The 27,259-nt window shown below is 45.5% G+C and overlaps 2 protein-coding genes across 2 annotated transcripts in view; one reads left to right on the top strand and one right to left on the bottom strand.

The window, feature by feature from the left end:
• Positions 1 to 2,677, bottom strand: part of PPEF1 (protein phosphatase with EF-hand domain 1) — a 116,281-nt gene extending 113,604 nt beyond the window's left edge. The window contains exons 1-2 of the mRNA XM_082608923.1: positions 2,579 to 2,677; positions 1,627 to 1,679 (exon numbers count right to left, since the gene is read on the bottom strand). The gene's annotated coding sequence lies outside the window, so the exon portion shown is untranslated. The remainder of the gene's footprint in view (positions 1 to 1,626; positions 1,680 to 2,578) is intronic.
• A 3,334-nt stretch (positions 2,678 to 6,011) lies between these two features.
• On the top strand, positions 6,012 to 27,259 carry RS1 (retinoschisin 1; the record flags this gene model as incomplete). Its single annotated transcript, XM_082608926.1, has 6 exons — positions 6,012 to 6,063; positions 14,640 to 14,665; positions 15,281 to 15,386; positions 22,423 to 22,564; positions 24,785 to 24,980; positions 27,107 to 27,259. 6 exons carry the CDS (start codon positions 6,012 to 6,014, stop codon positions 27,257 to 27,259), a joined length of 675 nt encoding a protein of 224 aa, XP_082465052.1.

Genomic DNA, 27,259 nt, shown 5'->3' with positions numbered 1-27,259 from the left:
GGCAATGATCCAGACAAAAAGTGATGGTGGCTTTGATTAGTATGGTAGCAGGGCAGATGGTAGAAAGTGATTAGATTCTAGATAGATCTTGAAGGTGTAGCCAATAGGATTCGCAGGTGAGATTAGATTTGAAGCGTGAGGGGAAAAAAAGAATCAAGTATGATTTCTTCCATTTTTTTCTACGTTTTAGGCGTAAATAACTGGAAAGGTGAGGTTGCCCTTATCTGAGACAAGGAAGACTGAGAAAGGAGAGGGGGTGGAGATCAGGAGTTTAGACACAGACAGAATAGGATTGAGATACCTATTAGACATTTAAATGGACATGTATAGTAGGTAGATTTGGAGTTTGGGAGAAAAGTCTGGTCTAGAGATATAAATTTGGAATTCATCTAGGTTACAGACCATATTTAAAGCCATTAGATTAAATGAGGTCACCAGAGTGGTGAGAATGAATAGAAAGGTCCACCAAGGGGCTTACCTGTGGAAGTTCTCTTCAGGTTGCTTGCATTTTTTTTTTCATTGCAATAAGGAAGCAAGGTCATCAGCTGTAGGTGAGGTTGGGGCAGGAGGTACAGGAAGTTTAGGGAGAGAAGACATGAACCTGTCCTCTAGGTAAGGTGGAAAATGAATGGACAGGGAAAGTAGACATGATTCTGGGCCGCATTAAGAACACACTTGAGGTACTTACTCAAGAATTTAATGTGAAACCAGTAGGCCTGAAGGTGGGTTCCTCCTGGGGCCATATTCAGAGGTGGAGTGGGGAAACAGTTGGATTTGACAGACTGCTTTTGCCAACAAGTACAAGCAACAAAGAGGCAAAGGAGTGATAAAAATGACCACAGAACTTGCAGTGGGTAAGAAGACTGAGGGATGTAATTAACTATGAAAAGGTAGGTGGGCAAAAAGTAACGAATACCCATTCCAACAGGCTAGCTTCAAATGTTTTGATGAGCCGTAAAAGGGGAAAAATAAGGTGAACTCTGCCATACTAAGGTAACCACTCACTTTCCTTAGTAAATACTTGAATATACACTGAAAGACAAAGTACAATCATTTCTAAATGAAATCAGGTCAATGAAGCTTCCTAAGTCAACTCGGTGTTTGGGGCCATGTTTCCTTGGTTAACGAAAGCCAAACCATCAGTGAAGGAAGCCATCATTGAAGCCAAATGCTGAGGAAGCCACACTAAACACCTGAGAAATCAGAGGACTCAAAAAGTTTGAAGTGACTTCTACTCTTTATTTGCTAGTTTGTTTATTTCTCTGGTACTTGTTCAGATGATTATGGGCAGACCCGGGGGTGACAGGCCTCACAAACCTGACTGAACAGACTAAAGTGCCAGGGGAAACTGTGGCCAGCTGCAGCACTAGCCATGACGCTGGTGGTATCAAGGTGAAAGTCATCAACAGCGGTTTACGACAGGCTCTTAGTTCTGGCTTTTAGGGATTTCATTTAAAAATTACAAAAGACAAGAAAGGTATCCACTTCCTCACTTGCATGCATACAAAATATTACAGGAGACCAACGGCACTCTTATGGGAACAACATGTAGCCTCTATGAACACAGGCCTCCCCAAATCACTTAGATATCAGAAAACTGAGCATGAACCCAGCCCTGCCACTCACCAGCAGAATGGTCTCGGCAAGGCATTCGAACTCTTCGGCTTCAACTTCTTCAGCTGAAAAATGGAGATAGTAATACTTACCATGGCTACCTCATAGGAATGTATGTGAAAGTGCTTTGTAAACCATATTGCACTTTACTAGCAACAGAGATTGTGAATACACCTTGAAGGCAGCAGAGGAGTGGAACAAAAGTCTCCCTCCTTTTTGCTAAAGGCAGAATCCTGTGTTGCGTGCATCAGAGGTGTACCAGCCTCTTTTCTTTGTGTGGGAACCTGGCCAAAGCTTGCACGTGGCGAACCCACCCTTATAGCAAGGGCAGATAGAAAGCTCGAGGAAGGGCAAAGTATTCCCTAGAGACAAACCAAAACACGACCAGTGAGTGTAATTTTAGGCCCAATTCTTGACAGCCTTGTTTTGAACTGACAAGGGTTTGGCAATGGGTTAAATATACTGATTACTGGGCATCATGGGAGTCATTATGGCTCACTGACTAGCAGGAAACATGGGAGTTTTCATGAATTCATCCTCTGGCTAGTGGCTGTCCACTCATGGTCATCTCATGGCTCACAACCTAAGCGTCAAGTGCTCAAGAGGCCTCTCGAAACGTATCAACAAAAAGGCATTCTGGAAGGGGTCCATGATGAACATTACAGGGAGCTAACTAGGATATAGGAAACCTGGTGCTAAAGAACCTAAGCCAGCCTGCCTCTAACTATTTCTGTGGAAAAATTTACATGGCAGGTAAGTGCCTCCATTTTCCCAACCTGGAAAGTAGAGATAACATTTAGACCCAGAGGGGAAAGGGGGTGTCTAGTCCAGCCCATGCATTTCACAAAGGGGGATACAGAGGCTTGGAAAGTGAACTGATGTTCAAGAGTACACAGCTAGTGAGTAGCCAAGGCAGCGCTAGAATCCAGACCACCACCCCCAGATCAGTGCACCTTCCACCCACCTGTTTCTCCCAGGGGCCTTCCCAGGAAGACAGGAGTTGGCTGAAGGGGCTGCTTTCATACAATCAGTATCACTTCTCCATCATTCTGCCAGCCTCAAAGTCAGACGCCTAGGAAAAGGACAGTCGCAGCCTTCAGCCACTCCAACTCACCAATGAAAGAGCCGCCCCCCCCCCACCCAAATGGTTTCAAGTGAGTTTTCAAGCTTGAGGATGGCGAGCAATCCCAGGATGGTGACGAAGATCCATCCAGAAGCACTGGGGAGGGCAAACGGCACCGACAATGGAAACCAAGAAACGATACCATACAGGGGCCCTTCGTAATGGAGGGTCCCAGCACCTTATCGGGACCACAGTCCTGGAAGCACAGGGGCAGGCTCATGGGCTGCACTCTCACGGGCCCGCGCTGCGTTTAATGCTCTGCTGTCATGGTTGTGGAATTGTCAATAACTTATGATCAAGGAACCTGATATTTTCATTTTGCATTGGGCCCCTCAAGTCTTGTGGCCGGTCCTGCTTGCCCCTCCCCGCGCCAGCCAGAGACGGCCTGTTTATACCGGCCTCCTCACCCCTCCCCTACCCGAGACAAATAAGATCAAACAAAAGCCCTGTAATGTTTAGCCCCTCTGGGGCTTCGGAAGGGGGAGAATGTTGTGGAAAAGGTCAGGGGAGCATTAAGAGCCTGTATCCTCGGGGAAGAGGCAGACTGACCAGCTGCCTTTTCCAACCCTGGCAAAATAAAGGCCAATATAAAAATGAGCCCCCAGCCCTCCCCCCACAGCCCCGCGCTGCCTGAATCTTCGGCTCCTTGTGGTGCTCCTGTGCGCCCTGCTCCGGACTCAAGGCTTCCAATGCTGCCGGAAGCGGCTCAGTGTGCCTGTGGGGAAAGTGGGGAAGTGCGGGTCCCTCACAGGCAGAGGGGAGCTGCCAAAAGGGGCCGCGCCCCGGGCACTGTCCCCTTCCGCCCACCGGGCCGACCTCGCCGACGCCCGGGCTGCGGGAAAGTTTGGGGAAGGGTGACTAGTGGGGCGGCGCTCTGGCCAGGAGGGTAACCCCTCGCCCCGGCCTCCCCGCGGTCGCAGGGGCGACGAGTCCGGCGGGGACGGAGGACGAGCGGCCCAGACGCCGGAGCTGGAGCCGGAGCCCGCCACTTGCCCGCGAACACCAAATCTCGCTTGGCGGCGCGGGGCCACGGCGGGGGTGGAGTTACGGCGGATGGGCGGGGTTTCAGCCGAGGAGCCGGTTCTCATGTGATACTATGAATAAAGTAATGATAAAAGAGGTTTGTGAGGGGGTTCCATAGTGTAGTGGTTATCACGTCTGCTTTACACGCAGAAGGTCCTGGGTTCGAGCCCCAGTGGAACCAAGCTTACACAGCAGATTTTTCACTCTTTAAAAAAGAGAAGTGCTTTTCTTTCTCCCATTAATTTTTTTTTTTAAATCTTTATTTGTCTACTTTTTGGAATGTTTTTATCGCAGAAGCGTAATGACAGATAGCCACTCCTCCCATCCCCGCCGCCCTCACCCGACCTAGGAAACAGCATAAGTGGGGGCCTGGCCGTGTTGTAGTCCCGAGGGCGACCCCGCCCCGCCAGGGTCCTACCGCGACCTCTCCTTCGGTGCTCCGGGGCGACCTCGGGAAATCGGCGCTCGTGAAAACCAGGATCACCCAGCACGGCCCCTTCCTTACAAACCAAGGCAGGCCGGCCCTCCAAAGCCTCCAACTAAAATATGGCAGTACAGCGATGCTTTGACTGCAGTTAAATTATTAAAGGTTTATTATTATTAAAGGTTTAATTTTTTCATTAAACTCTAAAATACAGAGCAGAGAAAAAAATAGTTTTCTTTCTAGTACTGCAGTAGGGTTTGTTAAAGAGATCTTCGTCTGTTTAATGAAGAATCCATACATAGTATAGAATAAGCGTCAGGCCTGTGGACACGCCCAAAATGCTGATTTGAATGAGTAAACTTTAGCTCCTTTTTGTTCCTCTGTATTAGTTCATTACAGCTTCGCTTTGAGGGGTTATTATTGTCTTTTCAATATTGACCTTTTTCATCTTTGACAACAGGGGTGAAGTAAAGGTCTCTGGGACCCTGGGGGATTGAGGTGAAAAAGGTCAAGAACTAAAGTGGTGGCCAAGAACTAAAGAGGGAAGCGGATTAATGTACAGCATGGTGATTACAGTTAACAATATTGTATACTTGAAATTTGCTAAGAGAGTGGATCTTAAATTTTCTCACTAGACACACAAAAAATGGTTACTCTGTGAGATAATGGATGTGTTAACTAACCTTATTGTGGTAATCATTTTGCAATATATATGTATATGAAAAAAAAAAAGGGAAGGGGAAACTCAGTATTTTTCTTTGAGTTTTTCCACATAGTTTTGTTCATACAGTGGGTAAATTTGTATCCTTTTCTAACTCAGGAGTATAACACATGATTGTCCTTTTTATTACAATCACTTCATTAACTTTTTTTTTAAAACCTTCTTAACCGTTTTTAAGTGTATAGTTCCAAAATGCTAAGTAAAGTCACACTGTTGTGAAAAAGATCTCCAGAACTTTCTTATCTTGGAAAACTGAAGCTCTGTATCCATTAAACAACTCCCCTCCCCACCCCATGAACTTTATTCTTATTGGCTGTATAGTAATAATAATAGCTAATTATGTTAAACACTATTCTAAGTATTTTTTATGTATATCATCCCATTTAAGCCTCAAACTAACTCTATGAAATAGGCATTATTATCACCATCATACAGATGAGAAAACTGAGGCACAGAGACCTTAAGTGACTTTCCCAAGGCTACATAACAACTGGTTGAGCCGGGATTTGCATCCAGTCTGGCTTGGGAATCTGTGCTCTTAACCCTGCCTGCTGTCCTGAATCCCCTATGTAGATTGTTTCCAATTTTGTCTTATTATAAATAACACAGAAATGTAACTCTTTGCGTGTAACTGACCCCCCCCTCCCAATTTAGTATTTTCCTGAGTGAATAGGTGTAAACATGATGCCAACTTGCTTTCTGAGAGGGGGAATCCATGTCATTTTCATAGAATTCAAGAATGTTAGTGTTTGTTTGGCAGGAAATTGCTCAAGGTCACCCCCTAGAAGACAATGGCAGAGGAAGGATTAAGACCTGGGTCTTCTGATTCTAGTTTCTATTTTCCTCCACGGCTTCCCTTACATTTAAACATAGAATAAAGCCAATACCGTCCTTTGCTAAACTGACCTCAGTTGACATTAGCTTCTCCTCTGAGACTTCTTATTGAGGCAGGTAACTATGTGGGTTAACTTAGCGGGGCTTGGCCAAAGCCCTAAGAAGTAAATGAAATAAGATGCTTAATGAGGCCAGTGCTCAAGCTAAGCTGCTGTTCCTAGGAAAGCTCTCCACTTTGATAAGGAAGAGCAGCAGCCAAGGACAAGGGGAGAATGCCACGCAAGATAGAAGGCTTCTTGCTTTTACTTCTTTTTGGCTCTGAAGGTATGTGCTATCAAACCATTAGCACTCATTAAATACCTAATAATACAACTGACTTAATCATACAGCTGATTAATAGAAATGCAACCAGAATAATTAAAATATTATTAATTAGCGAAGCATGCTAATTAATTAATGTGTTATTAATGAACAACAGTTGTCTTTGTGTGATGCAGTCCTCTCTGTCTCACCACTGGCTTTCTGATTCTGTGAGGAGCCTTCTGAAGTTCAAAGGATGCTTAAAATGGGACAGAAAGAAGGAAGGGTCTCAAAAATCATATGAAATAGCTATAAATTGCAACAATTAATAAGAAAGTGTGGTGTATTCTTGAAAGTTTTGGGGAGTCAAAGGTAGAGTGACTATAGAATTTAATCTTCCAAACCAGGACACTACTGAGAGTGGTGGAGGATGCTATTAATAATTTTGCTGGGACAACAGGTGTGAACCAGGACTGTCCCAGGCAAATCAGGATGTAAGGTCACCCTAGTTTAAATATGGATTAACATAGCACACCGAATACCACTGGACACTAATAGAAAGCATAATCCAACTGAGAGTCAGGAATCCCCAAAGACTCAATATACTCAATCATTTTAAAATTTCAAAATATAGCCCTGGCGGGAGTGAAATGCTTAATTAAGGAGAAATTAAAGGCAAACCTCTAAAATGTCATCCAATTCAACTTTTAAGTTCTCTGTCAATCTTTGAAATCATGCTCTTTCATGCCTCTCTCAACTCTTAAGGACCCATCAACTCAGAATTCCTTTTTAGGTTCATTCCAGACATTAGATATTGGTTCTTTGTGGTCCCTGTGTATTTACGTGCGTTACAGGAAATAAATAAGGAGGGCAGGAAGGAGACCTCTCCGCTCTGCCAATGACCTGGTAGACAGACATGACAAAACTCACACAGAGTCAGAATCCCTGGTTTAAATCATTCTCTTCTCTACTCTCTCATTATATTTTATTGGTAGAATACTCACTTTCATGATTACCCCACTCAAAACTTTTGTTAGTCACATTTCTCAATATTTGGAAAGACCTGTAAAAATATAACCCCAAGGTTATTTTGCAAACCCCCAAGACATACTTCTAAGTAGGGCTCATTTAGACCAATTGTCTGGGTTATTTCCCCCTTGCGATTAAGAGTCAGCAACTCATCCCAGAAACTCTTACTACTCTAAGATGCTTTGGAGGGGGGGGTTGTTGTTTTCCCTTTACTCCGTGCCTCTTCCTCAGCAAGAAAATCTAAACAGAACCTTTCAAGGCTTAGATCCCAATACCCTTGGTTCTCAGACATCCACAGGGCTCACCCTCAGACTCCTCTTATTTGTGATTGGCATTGAGATTCATTCATCCGTTGATTCATTCAAGAATCCATTGATGTCAGTTCAAGAATCCATTTCTGAGTTCCTGCTATGATAGGCCAAATGTTGTGTAAGAACTTGATACACCTGGCAGATTCTTGTTTTCTCTGTGCCAACTCTAAAATCTTTGTTCCGTGACCCCTAAATGGGAATAAGCCCTAGAAAAGGTTATCAGGCCACTTTTCAATTATACCCACGCAGTCAGGGGATAACTGTAATAAAAGACACACTGTCAGGAGGCACAGGGCACAGCACTCTTTCCTGTTTATAGCTTATCAATCTTTGTGCATGGCTGGGGAGCTCCAGAAATTTCCACGAAGAACAGAGAATCCCATCTGTGCTGGTGGAATGGAATGTGGTCCAGCAGGTAGGCTTGAAACACTTAAATTCTCTTACCCACCTAACCCAGGCCCTCCACCCTCACTGGCATCAAAGGAAAGCAGGCACACCAAAACTTGGCTTGGCAACCTAGGTGTGCTCTACCCTGAGCTAGAGGGATATGCCAGGAGGCAGAGAAAAAAAGCAGAATACAATTGCTGCACTTAATCAGTTTACAATCCAGATAGAGAAATAAGGCCAATGCACAGGGGAAAGATGTATGCTGCACAACTGGGAACCTGAAGACAAAGGTTCTTTGTCTAATTTACTCTTTGCTGTTTCTGTTCCACGGCAGCAGTGGATCCTTACTACAGCGAAATAAGGTAAATGGATTGACTCCACTTATGCGTTGGATGAAGGGTCATTGGGAATACACAAATCATCATCGTAAAGCACTACCTCTGTCTCTTAACTGAGGCAGGCTTCTATTTATCTTGCATTGTACATTTTGGATTACATACCGATGATGATTTTTAAAACACCCACCTTACTGAAGTATATTGTTCCACTGCTTGGTCATGGCTATTATATAAAAACAAGCCAAAAAAAAAAAAATCACGAAGCCTCATCTTACAGGTGTGTGTCCTTCCTTGCAGGTGTGTCAAGCATCAGGGATAGCAGATTTTTTTTCAAAGTAGCTTTATTGAGATGTAATTTACATACCACTAAATTCACCCATTTAAAGTGTGTAATTCAATGGTTTTTAGTGTATTTACAGATTTGTGGAGCACACAATGTAACTTTAGAACATTTTCATCATCCCCCAAAGAAACCAGTAGACATTAAGTACTCACTCCCCACTTCCCCCTCCCCCCAGCCACTGGCAACCACTGATCTACTTTGTCTCTTATAGATTTGCCTTTTCTGGACATTTCATTTAAACAGAATCATACAACATATGGTCTTTTCTCTTTCACTTAGCATATATTTTTTTAAATGAGCTTATTTTATTTTATTTTTTTGGCTGCGTCGGGTCTTCATTGCTGTGCACAGGCTTTCTCTGGTTGTGGCGAGCAGGAACGACTCTTTGTTGTGGTGCGCAGACTTCTCATTGTGGTGGCTTCTCTTGTTGCGGAGCACAGGCTCTAGAGCGCAGGCTCATTACTTGTGGCGCACGGGCTTAGCTGCTCCGCGGCATGTGGGATCTTCCCAGACCAGGGCTCAAACCCGTGTCCCCTTCATTGGCATGCGCCACCAGCGAAGTCCCTAGCATATATTTTTGACATTCACCTGCGTTGAAGCATGTACACATAACAGATTTACCCATGAATATGCCTGTCACCTAAAAGAGTAACACTTTCACACCAGAAGCAATTTCCTTCTTTCTTCTTTGCCAGAGGGACATTATTGCAGCCTGCTGTTTTTCTCCTGTGTCTTATTCTTGTTTCTCAGATAGATTGGAAGGTAGTTATAGACAGTTTCTATCATTCATAATTTTATGCTTTTCTCCTCGGCTTCACCTGTTTCCATGGAAAGGAAAACTCCGTATTTAGTGACAGCCAAGCAAACAGACTGAAATAGTCTTCCCTAAGCGTGTCTAATGCACACTTTGCTTTCTGGGCTTGCAAGGTACATTTCGAGAAATAGGCATGCTTGAATTTTCTGGCTGTGGTAACAAGCATTTCCCTATGGAGTAGCCCTTTGAGCAAAAGGGCAGAATCGTCCCCTATTGCATAAATCTAAGGCTGGTGAGTGGCAGACATCGCAGACCCTCTGGTGGAAAACTGTAACCTGGAGGAATCGCGAAGATGATCTGAGTGAGGAGAAAAATAGACAACCATGTAATCGAAATCTTGTCCTTTTTCCTTTAAAGACTGGCCTGTTTTCTTTTGCTCATCCCAACAGTGTTATTTTCTGGTATCATAAGACGTTGTCGTCAACACGATTTTTGCTTTTGTTCGCCAGCTTTGGGGTGATTAAATCATTTCAGGGACGACAGCAGCCACGTTGCTGCTCCCTTGGTGACAACTTTTCCTGTAAAAGCCTTGTTGTTCCTTCTCTCTCTGCTCATTTCCATAAGATCTGGTGCCTCACAACCCCAGGCTGCCTACAGACAAACGCTTTCTGGGGAGAGGAGCCCCGGAGGGGAAACAATGCCAGAAATCTGATTGAGCACAGGCGGTGGTTCTGAAACCAGGTCTCCCTCTTGGGTCTCTTCCTCTCCACAGGTAGAAACCTCCCCGCCCTTTCCTTTTTGCCTTCTGCTTTGTTTCTGCACAATTTGGAGCCCCTCTGGGGGCCCACCCACGGACCCAGCTAATGCGAAGGCCCTGAGCGCCGTGGCCATTAGAGGGGCCTCATGTGAACTCTGGGTTTGCTCAGTTGCAGCTGCATAGACCTTCTTCAGTGCCAGGGCACGTCCTCTGGGCCAATTTGATCTGGTTAGTAAGGCCGCTCTGTCAGTGACCCACACACCTCACCTCTGGTCCCCCCAAAAGAGAGAGTCTTCGCACAGCTGACAAAGCCTTTCTGCTTTTCTGCCATCCCAGCTTCTCTGGAAGACGGGGCGGAGCCGAGTGCCTTCTGCACTAACAGCCCTTAAACCCTCTAGATGCCAATTGCTCATCTACTTTGCAGTTCTTGGGGAGCAGCTGTGGGACTGACACTATGGGTTCATGTACCCATTAACTGGCCTTTCCCCTGAGCTCTAGTAGCTTCTAGCCAGCTGCCCACTCAACCTCAACACTTGGGTGTCCCGTAGGTCTCTCAAACGGAACATCTCTACCCCATCCCCCCTAAATCCCTGCTTCCCCTGGAATCTTCTCCCCTAGTAAATGGTAGCTCTATCCTCCCAGGCACTCAGGCCTTGAACCTCTCTTTATTTCATACCCACGTCATCTGTCAGCAAATCCTGCTGGCACTACCTTCCAAAGACAGTCAGAATCCAGCCACTTCTCATCACTTCCACTGCCACCACCCCAGGGCCAAGCCACCATCGTCTCTCCCCTAGACGACGTGCCAAGCACCGGCCTACCTCGGGGTCTTTACATGCTATTGCCTCTGCCCAGAAGCCTCTGCCCACAGGTATGTCACTTCCTTCAGGTCTTTGCTCCAATATCACCTTCTCAGTGAAACCTTCCCTAAGCCCCAAAGTACCACTCCCTGTCCCTCCACCTCCCTGCTTTATTTTTCTCCATAGCAGTCATCATTATTTTACATATTATATATTTTATTCATACATTCACTACCCCCTCACCCCCCCACATTAGACTCTTAAGTTCTAGGAGGGCAGGTGTTTTTTCTGTTTTGTTTACTGCTATTTCCCCAGCACCTAAAGCTAGGCCTGGAATATAGCAGTTGCTCAAAGAAAATTAATGAATGAATGCTTTGGGACCAGTCATTATAGTTTCTCTAATTGCACGGGTGCTTAGATAAACCTGTGGATAAGAAAGAAATAGGATACAAAGGCCAGAGCAAGTGGTGAGTTTTACGTGAGGGACAGAAAAAGCCCTCTTCATAGGGAAGGGGATAAGTAGGCAGAAAAGTTGGGAGGGGAAGGCATTTGTGGCCAACAAATCATATGCACAAAGGCATACAGGCATGAAACAGCCTGGCACATTTGATGAATTATAAGTAATAGAGAGTGCAAAAAATAAATTTGGAGAGGTAGCCAGGAGATACATCACGGCAACCCCTTGAAGGACACATTATTATTATACCCATTTTAGAGAGGAGGAAATAGAGAGATGCAGTCATACAACTAATAAATGTCAGAGATGAAACTGGGGCCATGGTAATGGGGACCCAACAAAGGGTCTGGAGCAGGAAAGTGACACAGTCAGGCATTGGCAGTATGGAGGATGGATGAGGCAAGGTCTCTCTTTAGCAAGGAGAATATCCAGAGGAGAGAGGAAGTGGTAGTGGGGGTGGAGAGGAAAGATGGCTCCCGGTAGACACTGGATGTGGGGGTTTAGGAAAAAGAAGTGACTAGGAGGAGTCCCAGGTTTCTGGATGGGGTAGTAGGTGGATGGTGGAGCCATCAGTAGGCTAAGAAATAGAGAAAGGAGAACAATCTGAGGAAGGATGTAATGAGTTCAGTGTTTAAAATTTTTTTTCCTGAAGTATAACATACATCCAGAAGAATACAAGTAAGTGTACAGCTCAATGAATCTTTACCACTAAACACACCCAAGTAACCAGCACTCAGATCAAGTAACAGAACTTTACCAGCTCCCCAGACACCCTCCCTGGGCTTCCTCCTTGCCACTCCCCACCCCAGGTGTGACGACGACACTAATGTCTAGCGGCATAGATGACTTCTGCCTGCTTGTGTACATTTTAAATGGATTCCTGTAGTATGTCCACTTTATCATCTGACTTTCCACTCAGCATTGTTTGTGAGACGTGGCCATATTGTGGCATGGAGTTGTAGGTCATCCATTTTCATTTCAGTATAGTGTTCCACTGTGTAAATCTACCACTCGTATCCATTCTACTCGTGATGGACGTATGAGTGTTTCCAGTTTGGGGTTTTTACAAATACTGTTGTTACAAATAATCTAGTACATGGTTTTCTTTGTTGGAGAACATATGTATGCACTTCTAGTGGGTAAATACTTAGGAGTGGAATTGCTGGGTCATAGGGCACATATATGCCCAGCCTTTGTATAAATTACCAAGAGTTTTTGTTTGTTTGTTTGTTTTTTTGCGGTACGTGGGCCTCTCACTGTTGTGGCCTCTCCCGTTGCGGAGCACAGGCTCCGGACGCGCAGGCTCAGCGTCCATGGCTCACGGGCCCAGCCGCTCCGCGGCATGTGGGATCTTCCCGGACCGGGGCACGGACCCGTGTCCCCTGCATCGGCAGGCGGACTCTCAACCACTGCGCCACCAGGGAAGCCCCCAAAGAGTTTTTAAAATAGGTTAGACCAACTTATACCCCCACCAGCAACATATGAGAGTTCAGGTTTCTTCATGACCTGGCCAGCACTTGGCTGGGTCCAGCTTTAGATAGTGAGAGACATCTACGGGGAGATATCCAATAAGCCATTCAATGCCCATGTCGGGATCCTGGGGGCGGGAGTAGAGGAAGCCGAGCTCTTGAGAGAGATTAAGAAGGATTATTTAGAGTGGTGGGAGAAGCAGGTGAGTAGTGTGATGGAAGCTAAAGGAAGATGGGAAGAACTGATAGCATCCAACACTGCAGCATGAAGATGTTAGGTTAGTGTTGGGAAGAGTCCATTGGATGTGAAAGTAAGAAGTCGATGGCGGGGGGGGGCGGCGGTAAGAGTCGGGGAGGGATAAATTGGAAGATTGGGATTGACACATACACACTATTATATATAAAATAGATAACTAATAAGGACCTACTGTATAGCACAAGGAACTCTACTCAATACTGTGTAGTGGCCTATATGGGAAAATAGTCTAAAAAAGAGTGGATATATGTATAACAGATTCATTTTGCTGTACGCCTGAAAATAACACAACATTGTAAATCAACTATACTCCAATAAAAATTATAAACAAACAAAAAGAAGTCATTGATCACTTCCTTCGCCAGCACAGGGCTTGGCCTCTTACCAAGACAGTGCTCCCTAGTCTACATTGCTACCTGAGACGGTCAATTCTGCCCATAGCAGGTGAACCAAGGAGTCTCTAGGAACGAATCATCAGTGGACAAGGGACCAGGAGAGACAGCAGTTTGCTGACCACAGCTGAGAGATGGCCCTGAATCCGCCCAGGCGAAAAGATATGCCCCCTTGACTCCCCTTACAGCCTACGCATAACCCAGCAGAGGACTCACCATGTGTGTCGTCCAGTGGTCTATCTTCTCCTGAGTCCTCAAGCCCCTTGTGGGCAGAGAGCGAGGCTTCCATTTCAGAAGGCCCAGGCCCCGGTGCAGGGCCAGGCTCACAGTGGACACGCGAAAGTGGTATGTGAAATGGATACATATTATTTAAGGAAAGACACAATTTGAGAAAATAGCTTTATAATTCTAATGAAAAGGATGAGACCATTCCTTTAACTCTTTAAAACAATCTGAAAGCTTTTGGTGGGCATCAGATTCAATATTTAGATAGCAAAGTGGTTAAGGAGGGACTTTTATATCTACTGTCTTCACTCAGGTTTTGTTTGAGATTTTTATAATAGGTATGTGCTGCTTTTATAATCAGAAAAGAAATAAAGGCATTTGTTTTGTTGAAAATGGGAAATGGAACTTGGTGTGTTAAACCAGCGCTGTCTAATGGAACCTCACGCAATGATGAAAATGTTCTGTATCTGTGCTGTCCAGTACAGGAGCCACTAGCCACGTGTGGCCAGCAAACACTTGAAATGTGGCTGGTGTGACTGAGGAACTGAATTTTTAATTTTATTAATTTAATGAATTTAAATTCAAATAGCCACATGGGACTAGTGACTACCACAATGGACAGTGCAGCTGTAAACAATCAGCTTATGCTAATATAGACAAACTCCCTTCCTATTAAATTGTGCATCCATTCTATTTATTCATACTTCTATGAAGATAGGTTAAATGTTAGTCTTAGGTTAAATTTTACACATTTTCAATTTTTCCACATCATTTATATGGTATTTACACTTTGATTGTAGTTTGATATTTCCTGTAGATAACAGACAAACCTAAAAAAAATTTAAAAAAAAATTTTTTAACAGTGTCCTAATTCTAAATCACTTGAATGTGTCACATCCCTACTTCCCCAGCATCTGTGGATGTTTTTCCTGGCATGTATTTACTTACTTTGACTTCTTCCAGAAGGGGCTTTGTTAACTTTTATGTGACTGTGATCATTTCACTTTTCCATGTAATGAATCATTTGTTGAATTTTTCTTTCTTTTTCTAACTTGATTTTTCCTTTCATGTCCTTTGCTCAGCCACACTGGGATTATCGTCTACTGAGGTATGTTATACTAAGAAGGCTGGAATTCATATGGATACTATTTTTGAAGATTTTCCTAGCCAAAACAATGTATAGGATTATCACTTTTTTTTAAATGCATTTTTAAAGGTTTTTTTTTTTTTTTTTTTTCCTGGTGGTGGCAATAGCACGTTTTATCTGGACAAGTTCCAAGACTGGTTTTTTAAATGAGTGAATGCAAGTAAACCAGGTCTTAAATCAGATGGCGGAACCTTGAATCCAGTCCCTTTTAAAACTGTATCCCCAGAAGGGACTTCCAGGAGACGTAAGGCGCCTGACCTCGGACTGGGGCTCCTCGAGCCCCTGAAGATAAATATAATGGGGTGGACATGGCTCTCTACGTGGGTGTGTCTGTGAGATTTTTAGCTGGTCACCCAAGGTGGCAAACATCTGTTTATCTAGACCCAAAGATGAGTGGCAACTGTGTGGGTTAAACTGGGTTTATAATTCAGTTGTGCTGCTGTAGTGTGAAAGCTGCCACAGACAACAGGGAATGAATGAGCAAGGTTTTTGAATGTGAGCTTTTCCAGTGGTGCTGACCACAGTTGCCTTTGACTGTGACTTTTCTGAAGCTCCTGCCCCTCTGGCTTCCCGCAGGATGAGGGTGAGGATCCCTGGTACCACAAAGCGTGCAAGTGCGATTGCCAAGGAGGTGCCAATGCCCTGTGGTCTGCAGGCTCCACCCCATTAGACTGCATACCGGGTGAGTGTCCCCACTCCTTGGGGCACCAGATCCTTGGGGTATCCTTGGGAACACCCTGTTTCTCCTCTTTCTTTCAACCCTGATGAATTAAACCCCCTGAATGCCACGCTCTGGGTTTTCTCCAGTTGGCCTTTGAACTTCAAATCTCAATGGCCACTGCTCCAACAAACTGCACTGATGTCATTGTTCAGAACAGTTTCCTGGATCTCTACTTGGCCTCGGTGAGGTGGTAAGATGGGACCTAACTTTCAATGAAAGAGACTAATGGAATTTATCGAAAATAAACTAATGATAGGCAGCAATTTTGAGAAGAGCACAGGCTTTTGAGCCAGAAATACCAGAGTTGGAATCTTGGCTGCATTGTTTTCTAACTCTGGGACTCCCACTTTGGCCTTTTTCTGTCAAATGGAGGCAATACTACTGTGCCCGGATATTTATTGCTCACCAAACAACCACGTGCTTCCCCACATTCTCAGCCTCTTCCCAGTCAGGTGGCTTCACAGGAGCAGTTCCAGCTGATGGGAGCCGTGTCTCTTCTGAAATGAGGTCCATCTCCCTGCTTGAGCAAGTGGCTTCTCCTTTAGTCTGGGTGCCGGGGAGGTCAAGTGGAGTGGAACTTCCTGCTGACCCACAATGATCCACCTGAGTGAAAAATCAACCTTTGTTGTGTTAAGCCTCTGAAATTTCTGTGACAATTCGTTCTGCAGCATAAACAGCCTCTCCTGACTAATATGAATGACTTCCTCTAAGGCAGGGGGCCAGCAAACTTTGCCTCTAAAGGACCTGGCGGTAAATCTTTGTGGCTCTGTGGGCCATAGGGCCTCAACACCTCAAATGGAAGGCAGCCACAGACTGAATGGAAATGCATGAGCATGGTTGTGCCCCAATAAAACGTTATTTATAAAAACGGACCCTGCTGTAAGGAGTTGTTACGAGGAACAAAATGCATGAGGCATTAAAGCATCTTGTCCTGGACCTGGCACACTGCAGCTCCTTTTCTTCCTGCCTTCTAAGAGGTCACACTCTGACTTTCAGAGGCTCGGGCGGCCTATCACACATTTGCCATGCTCAGTATTTACCACAGCTCGGAACCTCTTTTGCTGAAACTGTCCTTGCCCCCCCTTTCCAGGGTTATGATGGTGCCATGCGGCGGCACATCATTCACTTTACATAATCACCTAATAATAGCTCCAGGAGAGAGGTTTGTGTGTAGCGTGTGAGCTTCTCTGCATTATTTCATTAAATTTGCATTAAAATAGCAAATGTGGGGGAGGGGGGCGTCCACAAAGGCTTTTACTGCCTGTTTTCCTATTTACTAAAGGGGTAGGAATTGGTTTCTGAACTAAGCCTTCTGGAAGGGAACAGTGGGGCGCAGTAGCGAGGAAAGCAGTAAGTGCTGATGAGTTCAGCGGGCTTCTCCCACGGGAGGGACGTCCCACTGAGCTCCACGGCGTGAGCTCCCGCAGCCATTCTGTGCTGGGGTGATCTGCCCAGTCAAGACTGAGGCACCCTCCTTAATAATCCATTTAGAATTCAATTCCACCCTCTGTCATCATGTGCCTATTATGTGCCGATGGGGAGACAAAAATGAACCATTGTCTCTACCCTGGAGGAGTTTACCATTTACTGGAAACAAATGTTCTCTTCACTAGAGACATGAGACGTACTGGAATTCCAGTCCACGGAAGCTCTTTCTAAGAAGAAATTGAAAAGAGATTATTTATACGGATTGGTTTCATTGACCTGATCAACTGTGCAGCTGAGGAGGGCTGTGTGTCTGAGGAATGTGAAAGATGACCTGGGCTGCCCAGGCTCTCTCCCCTACACAGTTGCCATGAACTTGAAGTTCTGAAATCAGAAATTCTTTTAGCTTAAGTGTTCTCCTCTCCCTACTGGGGTTTACATTTTTGTTTTGTTTTGTTTTAACAACACAGATATTCCCAGGAAGGAAAAAAATGCAACCTTAGTGTTAAATGGTTGATTCATTAATGTTCGTTTGTTTTTCCATGAAAGAGATGATTCAGGGCAGCAGGATTAGCCACAACCTTCCAGAATTTACTTGCCTGTCAGGGCCTCAGGTCTTCATTGGAACGTCAAGAACGCTGCCTGGTCTTTCTGGATCCTGAGATTCAGCGCTTCCACCAGAGCCCACCTTAGGACGGAAGAAGGCCCTAGAAAGCACAGGACAGGAGGGTCACTCAGAGCTGCCAGGAGATACTCGCAGGTGCACACTGGCTGTTACTGCCAGGGGGCCCTACCCACAGAACAGAAGGTGACCAGCTAGGTGCACTATGGCCTCCTAATCTTCAGCTTAACACTATTATATTAAAAGGTCTGTCTTTTCCACAGTTGAGCCAAGATTACCTCGTCACTCTGAGAGGGGGAAATACGGCAGGGAACGTATCAAAGCATAAGAAATCTAATGACTCAACACTTTACTTATATTCTGGATTTTATATTTCCATATTATATTCAAGTTTATACCCTATTCTTCTATAAATATTATTCTGTATTCCACTACATCATCATATAGATTCAAGTCTAACACATGTGCATAATAATGTTCACATGTCTTTTGTCAAGAATGGCCCTGAACTTTCTTTGTGTTCCTTTAGGTTAACATTGTTTAAAAGCATGTCTGGCCTTTATATGTCTACATATCGAGAAATTATCATCTACTGCATAAGAAAGGCTAGTATGTTAAGTGTGCATAGCCTGGATTAACAGCACATATGACTATGTCTTTATCGATCTCATCAAATCATCGCTCAGAAGAGGCAGGTGTTTCCTTAAGAGTAAAATGAGTGTAGAAACAGGCTTAATAGCTTACAGTAACCTCCACTGAGCAGAAAACTTGGGAAGGACATATTCTGTGTGTGTAAAGAGGATCCCTTTAATTCCTCCAGCAACATTATTTATGTCGCTTGATACTAGTTTAGACTCAATTGACAGTTTCTTTTTGATTAGGCCAGTGGGAGTTCTCTGGGCCAGTCAACGCCCACTTCCTCCCTGACCTCCCTGCTTCCTGTTCCTGCCATTTTCTTTGCTTATCCCCAGTGGCCACCTGAGATGGGGTGATGACGTTTGTTTATCCCTCCATTCATCCATCCATCCAGTCAATATCTATTGAGTGCCTAGCACACGCAGGCACTCTGCTCGGCTCAGGAAAGCATGGTGAGCTAGACAGACCAGGGGAGCTGGGGAAGTGGGCAGAGATCCAAAGGATGAGGAGAGGTGTCCAGGTGAAGGGGAAAGGAGGAGACAGGGAAAATAGTAATCGTGTAACTGGAGTGTTCTTCACTCCAGGGCACAAAGAGCAGGAGAAATGTTACATTTTCTATTTTTCCAATTTTCAGATAACTCCGGTTTGAGTCCCCCTTTATCATGGGCTGTGTGGAGTCTAAAGACAGGAGGATTGTTGAAGATCCTGCCCCTCCCCTTTGGACTACACCTCCCCACCCACCACCCCCCTGCCCCCCAGGGGCCTGCAAGGGCTGACTTGGCACAGGGCCCAGGCTCAGGCTGAGGGCAGCTCCCTGCCCGGCCGGCAGCCCCCAGGGGGAGGCAGACACCTTGTTGGTGGCCCTTCTCCCTCTGAACCAAGCTCAGTCCTGGGACCTTCCCAAGTCTCTGAGGGTGTCAAGAGTTCAGGGGTCCCGCCCCCCATCCCTGGTCCAGCCCCCTCAGAGGAACCATTTCCCCACTGAGATCAGGCCCCTACCACAAGCCCCCCACCACCCAGCAAGGGTCAAAGCCCAAAGCCTCTGGCCACCTCCTCTGGGACAGTCAGCTAATTCCTGTTGAGGCCTAGACCTTCCAAATCCATAAGCCTGAGAGATGCTAGGCTGTCAACAGGCTTCTCCTCTCTCAAATCACATGCATGCGTGTGCAAACAGCTTATTCCTTCCTGATACAAGGAGACTCCAAATGTTTAGAAATAGGAAGCTGACCTTCTCAGGGTGATGTAGGGAGGATGATGGGGGCAAGACAGACTGGAGTAGAGGGGTGTTAGATTTTTTTCCCCTGGTGAGTCTTCACCATAAAAAACAAACATACACAACTCAAGACATTAATATACTCTCATAAATTCACCCTATTACACCAGTACTAGCTGCTTATTTTTGGTCAGGCACTACAGGCTCTACACTCTACAAACACTGCTTCATGTAATCCCAAATCAACTTTATGGAGGCAGGGACTACTGTTGTGCCCATTTCACAGATGAGTAAATTGAGACCCAGAGAGGGTGAGCAGCTTGCCTAAGTTCACTGGAGGGAGAGTGGGATCCAATCCTAGGTCGAATTGGCTGTAAGCAGGTGTTCTTGTCCTTGGCTGCCCATTACCATCACCTGAAGATTTACCCCATGCCCAGGTCATGCCCCAGACCAATGACATCAGAATCTCTGGGGGTGTGGCCCGAACACCAGCACTTCTATAACTTTCCAGGTGACACCCAGGCTGAGACCCATCACAGAGTCTCTGCTCTGTGCCTTGGGCCAAAACACTGCGTTTTCTGGGTTAGCAGCTGTGTAGCTGGAGGCGCCAATGCCTGAGACAGGAGCACTGGACAGGGGCAGGCTTGGGGCTTGGGCGCTGAAGGGCTTAGTTTTGGACATATGAGTGTGAAGCATCTTTGGGTCACCCAGATGAAACTGTTCACTTAGAGAATACCCAGGTGGCAGTGGGATGGAGCTTGGGGCCTGGGGGCTGGGCACCGGCTCTCAGACACTGGCTGAAACCATGGGGATGGTGAGATCATCGCCTCCCCTGGCGAGTGTGGGCAGGATCCACGTCTGGACAAGCCCTCACAGGCCTCCAAGACCATCGCCACTGGCCAGGTCCCTTCAGTGTAACTCTTAACTGTTAGATGGGCTAACTGGGAAGAGATGGCAAAAGAGATGTGAGGGGAAAATAGAGAAAGAGCAAAGTGCCAAGAATAAAGCAATCGGGAGAGGTGGCCATGGCTTTTCTTTCCCCTCTGCTTCTTGCCTCTGAGCTGGTGGCCCTGGAGCAAGAAAAGGGAGGTTCAGGATGGAGGGTCCTTAGAGATATCCACAGTTAGAATTTAAGTGGCGACTGAGGGCCCACCTGAAACCCAGCTTTCTGACGCTGGGGCCTTGTCCCTCCTTCCAGTGGCATGGCTGAGCTTCTTTTCCAGGTCAGAGGGGAGTTGAGGAGGTGGAGAAGCTCCCAAGGCCACAGGCACCAGGTCCCCTGAATTCTCCAGCCAACGCCTTCCCTGGCAGACCAAGGTTTTCAAAGTGTGCTTGTTAAAAATGTGGACACTCTGGGGGTGGAATCCTGGAAACTGCATTCTTAACAAGCCCCCCTGATGATTTGGCCACACAAGGCGTGATGGAGTGGCTCAGAAAGCTCTCCTATTCTCTCTCCCTTGACATTATTTTAATAGGCGCCCCCCGCAAGCTTCGGATACTTGATAAACTACAAATGCTGTCCCCTCACCCCCAGCCCCGCTGAGCTGCAGTTACTGGTGGGAGTTGGCCCTATTCTTTGGTTCACTGGGCAGAAAGGCAGTTAAGCCGCCCTGGCCAGAGGCCTGAAGCTGTCCTTCTGTCTTCAGCCTGTGGGGACAGGGCATGACTATCCCCACAGGCATCCTGGAGCCTCAGGATGGCATTCAGTTTTACTGACTCTTGAAAATTATCTGCCAGAAAGACCTCAGCACTCATTTTGCTGTTGAAGGTGATGATGTCCCAGTAAATACGCTTGGCTTTTCAATCTGAACTCAAATTTATACATGGAAAGAAAGTATTTTGATCTTCCTTACTTGAAGTTTATCAATCACAACTGGGAAACTAGGAGAATGTATTTGCCTAAGTTTATCATTTGGTTTCTAAAGAAATTCAGCTAGAATCTGGGTTTGGTTATAAATAAGAGAGCCCCTAATAGTGGCTTATTGAAATAGGAATTTTTCTTTGACTCACACAGTAAAAAGACTAGGGGTAAGGAGCAGCTTAAAGATATCAGGGCTGAGGTCTCTTCAGTTCTCTTGGCCTTACCCCCAGGGTGCAGGATGGCTACTGTTGCACCAACCATCAGGTCTTCCTTCTAGGCAAGAGGAAGAAAGAGGGGGTAAGCAAAATCTGATTGGAAATCCCCAGCAGACATCCTCTTCCATCTCATGAGTTAGAAACTGTGTCACGTGGTCACTTCTAACTGCAAAGGTGGCTGGGAAAGATTGTTTTGTTTTGTTTTTTTAGCTGGCTACATTGCTGCATCCAACAAAATTAGGGTTCTTTAGTCTAAAAGCAGGGACGAATGGATACTGGGTTAGCAATTGGTAGTCTCGGACCAGGTAACTGAATGCTAAATTAGTGAGAGGAAATCCGTGAGAAGCAGCAATTAATATACAAGAACCAGCTTCGGCTACTCTTATTTGGAAAAAGCAGTTCCTTTCAACTGTTCCTTATTCAAATCACTTAGACGCATTTCATTCCCGCCCCACCCTTTTTTTTCATTAGACTAGTGAAAAACTGCAATTTACAAGTGGGAAGTCAGTCTCAATATATAACTGCCTTTCTTGCCTCTCACCATTGTTTTGTTCCTATAATTGGCATCATACGCTGCCTGAGGACAATTAGGGGCCTTCATGTCATCATGTGGGATGGCTAACCCGTGTTAATGAGGAAAATAAAGAGTATGACATTTAAGTATGATATTTTCCTGTGAACCTCTTGGTTTTTAGGTCTCTGAGTTTGTGGAGGAGGTGAAGTATTTCTCAAAATTCTCCCCCCCCCACCACGAGGTTGCCATAGAACTACTTCCCTCTGCTTTTATGAATGTTGTGAGTCTCTATGGCAATCCCTTTACTTCATCTTCACTCTCTTCTCGCAAGAGCAGTGAAGAGGATGAAGACCCAGTCCTACCCATTGTGAACGGCGCTGACAAGGAAAACATCCTCCACCTTACAAAGCGCAAACGAGAGGGTCGGATTTGTCATTTCAATCATGTCGTGTTTGTTGAGTCTTGCCATGCGATACGAGTGTTTTAATGTGCATTGTTTTTCCTTTCCCAGAATGCCCATATCATAAGCCCCTGGGTTTCGAGTCAGGAGAGGTTACACCAGACCAGATCACCTGCTCCAACCTGGAGCAGTACGTGGGCTGGTATTCCTCCTGGACCGCCAACAAGGCCCGACTCAATAGTCAAGGCTTTGGGTAAGCAGAGCAGGAGGCTCAGGCGATTTTTTTTTCCATGTGATTTGAAAAAGTAGGTCTCTGTAATAAATGAACGACACAGAATGCATTTATTTATTCAACAAATATTGACTGAGTGCCTTCCACGTGCCAAGGACAGTGGATACAGCAGTGAACAAGGTGAATGAGCTCCTCGCCTTCGAGAAGCACGCAGTTTAGAGGGGGTACTCTAAGCACACTGTCACACAACTGGCCATCTGCCAAGTGTGATGAGTGCTGCAGAGGAGAAGACGAAAGACCTGGTCCACTTGAAGCACCAGGGAAGGCTTTCTAAGGAAAAGATCTTTGACCTGAGAGTTGCAGTTGGCCAGGTGGGGGGAAGGGGGAGAGAGGCACAGGGTACAGCAGGTGCAAAGGCCCTGAGTTGGGGAGATCTCTCAAGTGCATGGATGGGGACTGTAAAGAAGGCCAGTGAGGTCAGCACACAGGTGAGATGAGGCTGGAGAAGTAGAAAGAAATCAGATGGTGCAAGGCCTGATAAGTCATGTTAAGGACTGTGGTCCTTATTTTAGGGATAATGGGAGAACCCTGAATGTGCATTAGTTAGAATACAGGTTTGTGCTGCTGTAACAAATAGCCCCAAAATACAGAGACTTAATCAACTTGGAGGTGATTAGGCAGTCTAGGGTCGTTATGGCAGCTGGATGGTATCAGGGGCCCAGACTCTTTCTACCTTGTTCTCTCACCCTAACATGAAGTTTCCACCTTGGGGTCCAAGATGGCTGCTCTAGCTTCCACTATCACATCCACATTCTAGTCAGGAGGGAGAAAAGAAGAGCAGAGTGCATATACTTTTCCTTTAAGGATACATACATATTCCTGCTGGGCACTTCTACCTACATCCCATTGATCAGAATCTGGTCCGACTGCCCCACCCAGCTACAGAGGAGACTGGGAAATGTGATCTTAGCTGGGTGGCCTCTTGCCCAGAGAAAATTTAGGGGTTCTATTACTAAAGGAAATGGGCAGAGGATATTGGGAGACAATGAGCAGACTCTACCAGAGGAAGATTTAAAGTTGGGGAGTATCACAATCAGATTTATGTTTTAAGTAAAATCTTCTGGCTCTTGTGGGAAGAGCTGTTTGGTGTGGGGTACGGGTGGGGGGTGAGGTGGGGAGAGGAATCCAAGGAGACCAGTTAAGTAAGCTATGGCAGCTGTCCAGGCAAGAACTGAGGGTGACGTGGGCTACAGTGGTGGCAGTGAAATGGAGAGAAGTAAACGATTTTGAGAAACATTTGGAGATGGAGCCAAGAGATGGATTAGATGTTTGAGGTGACAGAGAGGAAGGGGGTAGAATTCAGAGAAATGAACACTGTAATGAGGGGTTGAGGTGAGGATAATTAGGAGCTCTTTTGGGACATGTTTTATTTGAGATGCTATATGGCATCCAGTAGAAATTGTCTAGCTAGCAATTGATCCTCAGGGTTTAGAATTTAGAAGAAGTCTGAGATGGACCTAAAAGTCAGGAGCCACCCAAGGAGCAAGTCCAGAATTAGAAGAGAAGGCTGCCAAGGGCCAAGTCCCCAAGAAGCTTATTAATGCGCACAGGCGCGCACACACACGCATACGCCACAAAGGGAAACTACAGGTTTCCACAACTTATGAGGACATAACTAAAAAATAAATCAGTTCCTTCAGTGGTTGCTTTGCTTTACAATTGTGAAAAGCCCTTGCAGAGCCTCTTGGTTCCATGTTCTGCACATGGTGCCTACCATGGCGTGGCTGACAGCACCTGAAGGAGACGCAGATAGGTATGAAGAGAGCAAAATTAAAGAAAAAAAAAAAAGACTTACGGAAAAAGAACATCAGGAGAGACTAATGAAAAGGGAAGGGGGCTGGAAGGTGCTATTACCATGGATTCGCATGTTTTGAAGTAAAACATGCTCAACCACACCCCAAAGGTGATCTCAGCTACAGTTGAAGGCACTTCTTTGACAAATTATTTGAATCTGGCAATTTTTCCTTGGGCGGTGGAGGTGCAGGGAGACTATACAAGTATCACAGAGGCCAGACACTTCTCGGAGACAAGCTTCTGGGTGCTTAACAGATTGCAGCTCAGACTGCCCGAGCTTTGTGGGGGCTCTTCAGGTGCTGGCATCCCCTCAAAAGACAGCACCTCCCAGCTCTTTGGAGGCGCTCACGGGGAAAGGCTCCTGGTGACTCGCTGTGTCCGCGGCAGGTGCGCCTGGCTCTCCAAGTTCCAGGACAGCAGCCAGTGGTTGCAGATAGATCTGAAGGAGGTCAAGGTGATTTCGGGGATCCTCACCCAGGGGCGCTGTGACATCGACGAGTGGATGACCAAGTACAGCGTGCAGTACAGGACCGATGAGAGCCTGAACTGGATTTACTATAAGGACCAGACCGGAAACAACCGGGTATGTCGGGCTTACCCCAAACCAACTTCAACACAGCCCCTCTGGGACACCCCTCCCACCCATCCCTGTCTTCCTGTCACCACCCCCTGTCAGAACACTGACCCCACGGTATGGTGAATCATCCGTGCTTCCTCCCCACAACACTATCTGCTCTCTGACAACGAGGCAGGGGTCTTTTCTTGTATCCCTCATGTCTAGCACAGTTTGCGAATGAGTGCCATCGTATGTGCAAAAGAAGTCTTTGAATCCTCACATCAGCACAGAGTTGCTTGAATAATCAAGACTGGCCATTTGGATTCTGCCAAAGTCACTGGAGCTTGAACACTTTGCTGCATGGGTCTGGCTTGATCTACTACTGATGTGGCTAGGTTCTCGTCCCTTTATGTAGATATGGCCTCTCCTTACTATTGAGACCGACAATCTCAACACGTTAGCCACTAAACTGTATAAATGGTTAAAACAAGTCCAGCTGAGAAGAAACAGTCACTTAAACCTTTGAAAAACTTTATATCCTACTAATCTCTGAGGGCTGAGGCCCACCCAATTCTTGCTCATCACAGACTGAACACAGTAGGCTTTTGATTTTATATATTTTATATAAATATATACACACATATGTATATTCATACATGCATACACATATATACACATATAAATATATAATCAATATTTTACATATATATGCATATACATATACATATATATATATATATATATATATATATACACACATATAAAATGTTATCTGCAATGAATTAAAAACTCACTAGCTGTTTGGAAATGTTAACTGCCCTTTTGTCTGAGAGGACTTCCCCCAGTTAATCTGGACATTTCATCAGGTTAAGTAGACATGTGCAGCTGAACATCAGAAGGCTCTGTACTCTCTTGATGACAATTTGTACAGCAAGACATTCATGGGTTGAAATTTCAACGAGTTTGAACACAATAGGAAAAACCATCTTGATACTTGGACATTTTCTTTCATTTTTGTTCTTATTAGTTGGCTTTTCAAAAAGATATGAAAGTTCTTTTTCAAGCTCTAGCTGCGTTTCTGGAGGCCTTGAGAGTTCTTTGCAAAGAAGTGCTCCACTCCAGCAGCTGTGAGATCTAGAGCCTGTTCCATCCTCCTTCTTCACTGGGCTCCTGACTTAAAGAGGTTCAAGGGCAAACAGCTTAGAGAAGGGGATGTGGGGTGTTGCTACTGGGAAGAAATAAAGGCAAGATCATGGCAGCTGAGGTCCTCCTTGATTTGTGTATGGATGAGGTCAATGTGGCAGCCAGATTTGTTTCAGGAGATAATCCCAGAAGGAAATGAAATGTTCCAGTGTCATTGGGCAGACCGCTAGAACTCTGGAAAAAGTGCACAGAAGTTTCTCTGAAGATATAGCCAAATATCCATTGTACCTTATGTTACAGCCACTGTGTAATTGCTATGGTACATCCCAAAAAACAGGAAGCAACCCCTTTTTCTATTTTGGGCACTGCTCTCCCACTTCGAGAATCTTCTCTCTAGTTTTTATGTCTTTATCTTTTTGAAAAACATTTTTTTTCCAAAAAAAGTCTAAAAAGTACTTGCCATTTGTATCAATGTAGACACACACAGTTAAACTTTGGCTCACAACTTTAGAGCCAGCTCACAAGTTCTCACTTGAGCTCCACTTTGGCTACCTTTGGAACATGGGAATATTCCTCTCTTAAGTATAACGTGCTCCTTTTCAAAATTCTTGTCAAAATGCAAAGGATTAAATCACAAAATTGGTGATAAGAATCAAGCAGCATTTTCTATCAGCGCCGTCTAGTAGAACTTTCTGCAATGAAGGAAATGTTATTATCTGCAGTATCCAATACGGCAGCCACTAATCGCATACAGTATTGAGCACTTGAACAGCAGCTAGTGTTACTGAGGAAGAACTGTTACCTAATTTTAATTCATTTAAGTTGATGCCTGGAGCATGTAGGTGCTGACAATCATTCAAGGTTAGATTTTGGGGGACATCAGCAAATTCTCTGCCCTTTCGGCACTGAGATTTTCCATAGTTAAGAGTTGGGGCCAACTCCAGACAGAAATCTGTCTTCCTTTTCTCTCCCCTTCTGTGATGGTGATAGGATTTCCTCCCTCTCTTTAGGTTTTCTATGGAAACTCGGACCGAACCTCCACAGTCCAGAACCTCCTGCGGCCCCCCATCATTTCCCGCTTCATCCGGCTCATCCCGCTGGGCTGGCACGTCCGTATTGCCATCCGGATGGAGTTGCTGGAGTGCGTCAGCAAGTGTACCTGA

Source organism: Mesoplodon mirus, assembly GCF_964341445.2.
Source record: "Mesoplodon mirus genome assembly, chromosome: X".
Taxonomy (NCBI): domain Eukaryota; kingdom Metazoa; phylum Chordata; class Mammalia; order Artiodactyla; family Ziphiidae; genus Mesoplodon; species Mesoplodon mirus.
Note: the sequence above shows the minus strand (reverse complement) of the source record. Positions and strands in the feature narration are given on the sequence as shown.